General features: G+C 37.1%; 2 protein-coding genes across 2 annotated transcripts in view; one reads left to right on the top strand and one right to left on the bottom strand.

Moving 5' to 3' along the window:
* LOC144956133 (thrombospondin-2-like) overlaps nucleotides 1–10000 on the top strand; it is a 383991-nt gene that overhangs the window by 194998 nt on the left and 178993 nt on the right. The gene's annotated exons all lie outside the window — the stretch shown is intronic.
* LOC144956129 (uncharacterized) overlaps nucleotides 1–10000 on the bottom strand; it is a 19679-nt gene that overhangs the window by 2014 nt on the left and 7665 nt on the right. The window contains exons 5-8 of the mRNA XM_078886497.1: nucleotides 9867–9941; nucleotides 6885–6959; nucleotides 3605–3655; nucleotides 1–94 (exon numbers count right to left, since the gene is read on the bottom strand). The exon at nucleotides 1–94 is cut by the window's left edge and continues 92 nt beyond it. Of these exons, the coding sequence (XP_078742623.1) occupies nucleotides 1–94; nucleotides 3605–3655; nucleotides 6885–6959; nucleotides 9867–9941 (295 nt within the window). The remainder of the gene's footprint in view (nucleotides 95–3604; nucleotides 3656–6884; nucleotides 6960–9866; nucleotides 9942–10000) is intronic.

The following is a 10000-nucleotide window of genomic DNA, read 5'->3' as shown; positions in this document are numbered from 1 at the left end:
CCAAGGTTCATTTCAACAGTTGTGAATCGCAATATATCTCCTACTTTATGTTCGTAAGTGTCGTATTTCGCTCTGAAGGCAATTGAGGACATCTCTGGAATATGTTTATAATTCATATCATGGTATAGATTATAATATATATTTGTTATGAAAGAGAAATAAATGGAGTAGGGACAAAAATATGAATTTTAAAAAACATTTTTCAAACCTCCAGTGCTCATTGACAGATATCCTCTGGTGGATATTCAAGAACTTACTTGCTTGCGCAATAAACTGTTTTTTTAAAATTCTCTTTATTAATGCCATAGGCAGGATGTTAAGAATCTCATGGACAGAGAAGAAAACTAATGAAGAAGTATTAGAGCAAGCTGAAACTATAAGGATATTAATTCGTACAGTAATCAAAAGACAAATGTACTTTTTAGGGCACCCAATTGGACATAAAAGCATTGAACATCTTGCTCTCACAAGAAAGATAGAAGGTAAAAAGAGTGCTGGTAGACCAAGAGAACATATTTGAATAGTTTGAACAGCTGAGTGACAAAGAAAGAAAAGAGTAATATTAGTTTTCTGAGATTATTTGATCAGCGATGTTTGGCACAGACTTGGTACTTGAAGAAGAAGAAGAATGCCATAGGGGAAATTTGTCTCTAGAATATATTCTAAGGGAAGACGAATAAGCCAGGCGTTAGCCACAGTGCAAATTGAGCTGGGGTGATGTTACTTTCTCAAGGCCAGACATTGCTGCGGCGGGTGACCGAACTCGGTATCTTTTGGGTAGTGAGAAGCCAAGACCGTATCGCTGAGCCTTGCTGCCCAGATGGTATTGCAGATGGTATTGCAGATGGTATTGCAGATGGTATTGCAGATGGTATTGCAGATGGTATTGCAGATGGTATTGCAGATGGTATTGCTACAAGGAGACCAAAGCCAGAAGCCAGACAGACATGTTGTCCTCTTTAACAAAAGTGGAGAACAACGGGATTGTATTCCAGCATCAGAATCAAGAGTAAAGTCTTGAGCGCTTTGTTCTTTGGATCAGAGTGTTGGAAGACCACAGAAAGCATCATCCACTACACGTGCTCAAAGCGCTTTTACAGGGGGTCCCTGACCAACAGCAACAAGTGACATGTAGAACGAGACATGACGCGTGTTAGGCGATATTACAATTTTTCAGATATAGACAACGCTGTTAACGCCAGGTACTGATTTTACACCTGAGTACGGTGAGAGAATGTGAGCAAACAGCCTTTTCCAAAGACTCAACTATGCGCCTAACAAGGCTAGAACCCCAGACCTTCCGATCCGAAAGAGAGCGTCATACATACCACTATACCACATAGCCACACAGACATTTTGTATTCAAAAACAAATGTTTCCCTCTAATCATAGAGATCGTCTGGTCGAAAGTAATCTCAAATGAGGACCTCAAAACAAGAGCAGGGGTGGAGTCTTGAGAACGTTTCACGAAACGCAATGGCTATTTTAACAGTCCCGTAAGGATGGTTCTAGGGACTCTTTTTACAGGCATTATCTCGTCCAATCTTTGCGTCTAGGTCACCAAGCATTACAGGTAAACCATGCTCTGAAGTGTCCGGCACTGTTTGATTTTGCTTATCATAATAAAAGCTTTTTTCTCGTCCTCACTCTTGTCCTCTTGTCGTGGGTTATAACAAGCAATAATTACTGTCAATTTAGCATATTTCGAGTTTGAGTTAAATCTTGCCTTGAGCAATCGTCGTCCCATCGGTTTTCATTCAATCGAGTCTTTCTTGTATTTTAAAAAAAATATAATAGACGAGCGACGTCGTTTAAATGCAAAAAATAGCCTCGAGATCCATGTTTTCGGGACTTTAAAAATAGCCATTGCGTTTATGGAAATAAGAAATTTGAAAGTATTTGGTGATTAATAATTCAACAATTGTATCAGTGCATGACGTAATCAGTCGGAATGTGAAAGTGTTGGATTTGCATTTTTTTGCATTTTCTGAAAGAATTTGCTCCCCAGATTATTTTAATTTTTATTTGCAGTAAATCAGATTATTTTGCATGAACTTATGGTCAGATGTATGGGAAAAGTATCCAGAAACCTTTCTCAAATTTCATACTTTTTCAACTTGACTAGCTGTAAATTATATTTAGAAGTGAAATTAAACTTTGATATTTCCTGAAGATGTACAAAAAGGGTTGATTTAATCAATAATGACAAGAGCTCATTAAAAAAAAATAACAATGGACATTCTAACTAAACTTGGCAATATCTCAGATCAAACCTATTCACCATCCGACTGATTATGTCATTCACTGTAACAATTAGACTGACAAGTTTTGTCAGGTTTTAGCAGTTAGATATATTTAAACATTTTTCCAATATTATGAAAAAAGGTGTGATGTCAAAATACAGGTTCCTATTTCATTGGAGGTGTAAAAGCAGTCTTCTGTAGTACTTGATACATACATTGTGTAATTCGTCTTCTGGTGTCAAAATGAAAGTAACGTATTTTCTAGTTTAAATATCTGCTGGTCATCAATGAAAATCATCAATACTCCCTCAGTAATTCTAGAAATCTGCCAAGACAATCAGCTACCGAAATAGTTGCGCCGCAAAACTGATTTAAAAATCCAATGACCCTACAAAAGAAATTCCCTATAATCTCCATTGGTTGCCAGTTAGTGAAAGGATTGGGTTTTTTTTTAAACTTGTATTATTGTTCATATATGCCTACATTATGGAGCTCCAGTGTACCTCATTGATTTATGTCCAACACGGCCACTAAAGTCATCTAAAGGCTCTGTCTTAATCGCCCCAAGAACCAGATTATCCCTTAGTAATACGTCATTTTTCTGTAAGTGGAGTGCGCTCTCCTCAGATGTAAAACTAATTGGGTATAGTCAGTCTTTTTTTTTTTTGTTTTATAATTAATCAATTCAAATGTCTTTCGTTAGAATAAGTTAATAATGTTAGTGAGTAATATTGATGTGAGCATAATATGTGTGTATGTTCGTGTATGAATGTAAATGTATATGTGATTAAGTTTGTGTACATATGTATGTGTTTGTTTCCTTATAATATGTGTACTCTCAAAATTGTCAAAGAATAAATGTTTGAGTGACAATTAATATTGCAAAGCGCCTCTGACCACTTATGTGGAAGTTGAGCGCTATATAACGTAGTATTTAATTATCATTATCATTATCTTTATGCAACCTATTCATTATTAGTACTCCGAAGGACTGGTTACATATATACTCCAAATGATTTTGATGTCACAACTTTTCTTCCCTGTTATTAATTGCATATATCAAAGTCATTTGTGACCCTTCGTCACAAAGCGGTAATATGTCTGGATGGCCAAGGCGCTGGAATTTCAATTTATAAACACCAAACATGACACTTGGTGTTGGTTTCTCTTCAAAATGGCGGAGAATAAACACGATTTCTGGAATCGCAAACACTCGAGGTTCGTATTTGTCATTAATTTATAGATAAATTCACTTTTTGCGGTCTTGTTCATCCACATAATACCGTTTTGAGAAGGTGGGTCACATTTGCTCTTTCGGGATAAGTGACCTAATAGTTGTATGATTATTACATTTGACATACCTTGCGCATAACGTGATGATTGGTTGTGGAGGTTTTGGATTTCTTCAAACACTGGAGATAGAGTCAAATGGTATTTTCATATTTAAATTCATTGTTTTAAGATTTTTACCGTCGACTAGTTTCAATGTATTGTTTTAATGTTTTATATTTTTTCTTTTGCAAACAAAAATTAGCATATTTTTAAGGAAAATAATTGCCTTTTATGATATTCAATTCGTTTTCGACAGAAAAATATTACATTATATATATATGCATAAGTATAAGTTATATATATATATATACATATATATAAGCATAATATATATATATATATATATATATATATATATTATATATTATTTATATATATATACATGTTTTATACATATATATATGTAGTATGAATATATATATATATAATATATATATATATATATCTTCTTCTTCTAGGTTCCATGCCTGTTCCAGGCTTCGGATACTGCATGAATTATCTCTCTCCATTCCTCCCTGTCTCTTGCTTTTTCAAACAGCTCTTGGATTGTTAGGTTGGTGAAGCCCTTCAGTTGGTCTATGAGTGTTTTTCTTTGTCTCCCCCGGGCGCGTTTACCAGGTATTTTTCCACAACTTGCCAGGTATTCATTCTTATCTTTCCTTACTATGTGTCCGAAAAAGGATAGTTGTCGATCCACTATTAAGGGCATTAGTTTCCTTTGTTGGTATGTTTGTTTTAGCACTTCTTCGTTCGTTTTGTGTGCAGTATACGATATTCTCTGCATCCTTCTCAAGCACCACATTTCAAAAGCTTCAATGTTCTTTTGTGTTTCTGCATTTGTAGTCCAGCTTTCGCATCCGTATAACAAGATTGGCCACACGTAGCACTTCAAGACTCGGACTCTAATTCCGAACGACATCTGTTTGTTTTTCAAAATGTTTCCCAGGTCCATGAAGGCCTGATTGGCTTGAGTTATTCTTGCACGTATGTCTCGGTTACATCTTCCATCTGTTGTCACTATTGAACCTAGGTATTTAAAACTTTCTACGTTGGTAAGTTGCTCGCCGTGAATCGTTATATTGCAGGTGTTGTTGTTTTCGGGGTTTTTCTGTATTACCATGCATTCCGTTTTGGTGATATTTACTTCCATTCCCTTGGCTTCACTATCTACTACCACTTTGTCAACAATCTTTTGAAGTTGGATTTCTGATGTTGCAATGAGTACCGTATCGTCTGCGTATCTTATATTATTTATGTTGTGACCTCCTACTTTTATTCCCTCCATATTATTTATGCCCCTCATGATTGTTTCTTGGTATAGATTAAACAGATCTGGTGAGGCAACACACCCTTGACGGACTCCTTTCTTAATAGGAATGGAATTTCCTGTAGAGTTTCCGATTTTGATAGATGCCTGCTGGGTGTAGTATAATGTTTGCATGAGTCTGAAGTCTTTCTCATCAGCGCCAATGGAGTGCAGTTGTTTTAGTATTTCTTCATGGCGTACTCTATCAAAAGCTTTTTTGTAGTCGACAAAACAGAGGTATAGTGGGGTCTGAACCTGTATAGCTCTTTCACTTAAAACACGGAGGAGGTATATTGCGTTCCTTGTCCCTCTGTCAGGTTGGAATCCATATTGTTCTTCTGCGATTTCGGGGTTAATCTTATTCCTTAGCCTGTTGATAATTATACGCAACAGTATTTTGTTGATGTGGTTTATTAAACTTATAGTTCTAAAATGTTCGCATCTGACTGCATCTGCTTTCTTTGGTATTGCTATGAAAATAGAGTTACAGAGATCTTCTGGAATTTTCCCAGTATTGTATATATTGTTGAATAATATGTGAAGTTCATCAATTGCTAGATCTCCTAGGCTTTTTAATACCTCTACAGATATTTCATCAGGGCCTGTTGCTTTACCATCCCTCATTCGTTCCATGGCATGTTCAATTTCACTTTTGGTGATGTTTGGTCCGCTTAATGGTTCTTTGAATTTCAGTGGTGGATCATTTCTATTTGGATCATTGTACAATTCGCCTATGTATTCTACCCATCGGCTTTCTATATGTTGTTCTTCAAATAGCAGTTCCCCTTGTTTGTTTTGGATACAACTTCCTGCTGCTTTGCTTTTCCTTTTCCCTGATAGTTCTTTTATTCTTTGGTGAGCTTGTTGGGGGTTGGGTTTGTATTCTCTTTCGATTTCGCAGCATTTCCAGTCTAGATAGTTCTCGTGTGCCTCGATGCATTTGGATTTAATGTGGTTGTTCAATGTTTGGTATTCTCCAGACCCTCTGTTGCATTTTCGTCTTTCTTCAAATAGGTTTAGAATTTCGTTTGTCATCCATTCCTTTTTGCTGTTTATTTGAGCTATTGGTAAATGCTTTTCTGCAGTTGCTTTGACACACTTTTGGAATATATCAAATTGTTTTTCACATTTTTCGTTATCAGGTTCACTTTGGCTTTGTATCATGAGTGCATTTTCAAATTCTTCTCTCATTTTTGTTTGTATGCCATTGTCTTTGCATAACCTGTAATCCCTCTTTATTCTACCAGCTGTTCTCTGAATAGCTTTAAACTTTATCCTTACTGTACAAACAACTGGGACATGGTCACTGTCTACATCGGCGCCTGGATAGGTTTTGCAATTGAATATGCCATTTCTGAATCTTGATGATACTGCTATAAAGTCTATCTGGTTCCTTGCTCTGTCCCTGGTGATTGCCATGTCCAGGTTCTTCTTGGGTGTTGTTGAAACCAGGTGTTTGAAATCATTAATTTATTTGTTCTACACCAATCTGCCCAGATGTTTCCTCGTTCATTTCTGTCTCCGAGTCCATGTGGTCCGATTATGTCACCATCTCTGCCTCTGCCAATCTTAGCATTTAGGTCCCCCATTACCATAAGGACTTCTTGTGATTTACACATTTGTTTTGCTTTGTCTAGTGAATGGTAAAACTCTGTCATATCTGCATCTGTCGCCTCTTCTGTTGGTGCATAAACTTGAATAATATTGTGTCAACTACAGGTCCTCTTAGCTTAACCAGCAAAACTATGTCTGAGATTGCTACGTGCCCTTTGTAAAATTTGGTTGATTTTTGGTCTAAGATCATCCCTACTCCTTTTTGGAAAGAGGTTCCACCACCATATATATATGTAAATACTCTACATATATCTAATGTATATATATATATATATATATATATATATATATATATATATATATATATATATATATATATGAGTAGCATATTTACCATCCTTGCTATCGACATTAAGATTAACTAATTCATGAATTGATTTAGATATTACCTTCATCCATTGAGTCTTGCATAGATTGACTCTGTTCCTTCTCACTTTCTTCCAACCGGTCAATCCTTGATACGACTGTGCAAATATAATTAGAAATTGGATAAGCTAGAATAGTTAAAATGTGAAGAGAGTGGTGGAGCTGCATGAAGCCCGGGATCGTTAAAATGCTAACAAAAAGAGGACAAGGGAAAAGGTTCGGCCAGATGGAAACAGTACATACAATGGAAGTTTCAAGTAGAAGGCCTTTTGCCAGCAATATAATAAACAAAGGAAGGTAGAAAACAAACACAAAACTTAAAATATAGTGAGAATTTCAGAGTCTGAATTGCTGTTGGTTTTAGTACGAGATTTTTAACGAAACACTAACATCATCATCATAGCTTGTCGCCCCAACACCTAACCCACTCCACAGCATCTTTAGAGGAGACTCTTTGGTCGTGGTCAGTGCAGCTGGGCCAATCCTGGCATTCTCTAAGGATGTTCTCCATCGTCTGCTCTGGACATCTACATGTACACAAGCTAGTCTCAGCCAGCCCCCACTTGTGGAGGACGATGTGATCGCTGGTCTCAGGAGCTGCCTTACATTTCCGCAGGCATCACTGTTCCCAGTTTCCAGTTGCACATGTTTGATGCAGTTCTGCCAAGGCGACTTGAAGAAACCCAGTATTTCCTGGCACAAGAAATTAACTTATCCTATCACTTTATCGATAATAAGGATAAGTTATAAAATATTTTGTAGAGAAGACCAAACGTTTTTCGCACGACATGTTATATCTTTGTATTTAAAAAGAGGCGACAAAAACGGCTGAAATGCGTTATGGTAACGCGAGAGTTGATATTTGAAAAGCTCAAAGGTCGGTTATAGTAAACGGTTCTTTCACCTCTTTGTATTTATTAAACGAGTTCTTTTTTTTTCGTGCCCAGCGAGCTTGCGAGTATGTGTTTTTGAACGGTAAAATATAACGAGTTTAATTAATTCAAAGAAATGAAAGAATACGTTTATTTTACCCCTCCAAGTAGCATTATTAAATATTTTGTAACCAAATGGTATGGTATTAGTACTACTATTTATCATAATTTGTATCTTTCTCCTTCTGCTTGAATGATAATTTGACCCAAAACCAAAAACGTTGGATTTGTATTAATGCGCACCAAAAGATTATTTATAATTACCAATCATATGTCTTTTACACCTCATTTCACACCAATAAAATGTGCGAAAATAAATAAACAGTCTCACAGTGTTCGTCCACAAAGTGCTTCAAACGCAGCAAATCAACCAAAGTCACTGACGTGCTAAATCGAGTTAAGGGCGCAGCGTGTATCAGCGGAACAGTATTTGCTTCGTACCTGAAAGGTACCGAGTTCGATCATCCTGTGTGACCTTGAGCATGTCACTTCTCCCTGGCTCAAATTGCTGTGCTGTACAGCGGCTAACGCCTGGGTTATTCCAGTCTTCCTAACTTTTGGGTTATACCAGTCTTCCCTTGGAATAGACCCAGATACAAATTTTCCCTATTGGACGAATAAAGGGAATCATCTTTTAATTTTTAATCGCTAGATAAAACAATCTGGCATTTCACAAAGGCTTAGTATTTCATAGGGAGGAGATGGATATAGTGTTCGAAAAATCCTGGGTTATAGAAAGTATATTATGCCTGTTGGATATCGAGAATGCTCATACAAACGCATGACCACATTGAATGAGGACGTTTTGTTGAAGTTGTAGAATATCCCCCTTACAGTTCTGTTTTAGCTCCGAGGGACTTTTTGTCTTTTTCCTAAGACCTAAGAGACACTTCAAGGGGGAAAATTGGGGAGTGATGTCAAGGCGCAGGCGGAGGTGACTCAGCGGTGTCGAAGTTTACCACGGCTTGTTTGTGCGGCTATGTGGTCTTGTGGTATGACACTCGTTTTCGGATCGGAAGGTCCTGGGTTCGAGCCTCGCTCGGTGCATAGTTGAGTCTTTGGAGAAGGCTCTTTACTCACAATCTCTCACCGTACTCAGGTGTAAAATGAGTACCTGACCGTTAACAGCGCTGTCTGTGTCCGAAAAAAAATGTAATATCGCCTAACAGACGTCATGTCCCTACATGTTAAATGTTGCTGTTGGCCAGGGACCCCTTATAACGCGCTTTGAGCACGTTTAGTAGATATTGCGCGATATAAAAGCTCAGTTTATTTACCACGTGGATTCTTCTTCGACGCGATACACTAACTGGTGCATCGTTTGTGGCTCTGTGTGGATGAGAACGGTGACTATGCAAGATTTAAAATGATTAACGGAAAGGACATAAACAGATCTTTGTTTTGATACCTTTGTCAATTTCGTATCAATTATAGCTTTGAAAATACAAGAACCGCGACTGGGTGGGAATCCCGACCTCCCATAGTGGGCAGGGAGGGACTTGCTGTGTCTTCTAACCCCTTATATCTGTTTTCCAACTTGTTTTCTGTCTTTGTCTTGGAATGTGGTTACTTGGTTTTGTCCTCACCCTGGCCGCACCCTGGCTGAGAGGGAAACAGTCAAATGTGTAGTTAGTTTTGGGAGATGATTTTTTTTTCATTGTAAATCATCCCTCTGTTAATCACTGTATTATGTTTTGTTTACATATTATTTATGATTCGTAAACATTTGAGTGTTTTCCTCTTAGTGGGGACCTGTGTTTGTGTCTGGATGATTATTTTAGGTGATCTCAAACTACGTACTTTGATAGTGTGCTCTTAGAATCTATAACTGTTTCCAATTCCCCTTTGTCTTACCTTTTCTTGAGTGCTTTAGTTGTAATTCTAGAACTTATTACTATCGCGTTTCTTCCTTTTTACTGGCTCTGAAATGACCTTAATGTGTTGCAATCGCCGTGAAACTCTTAAAAACAAAACAAACAAGAACCATGACAAGAATTTCCAATATACCTAGTTCAGTCGATTAGATACAACTTGTAACATTTTGTAACACTAAGTATTCAATACAACACGTACCGGTGTCAATGGAATCTTTCATTTTCTGGTTCCCGAAAAATTCCAAACTTGTCAACGAGTCAACTTTTGATGAGACTGTAAAATCAAAATTGAAAAAAATGATTAACTATATTTGTTTGTATAAAATCATAGAA

The sequence above is a fragment of the Berghia stephanieae genome, chromosome 10, assembly GCF_034508935.2.
Source record: "Berghia stephanieae isolate SIO BIC M18660-M18661 chromosome 10, UCSD_Bste_1.3, whole genome shotgun sequence".
Classification (NCBI taxonomy): domain Eukaryota; kingdom Metazoa; phylum Mollusca; class Gastropoda; order Nudibranchia; family Aeolidiidae; genus Berghia; species Berghia stephanieae.
Note: the sequence above shows the minus strand (reverse complement) of the source record. Positions and strands in the feature narration are given on the sequence as shown.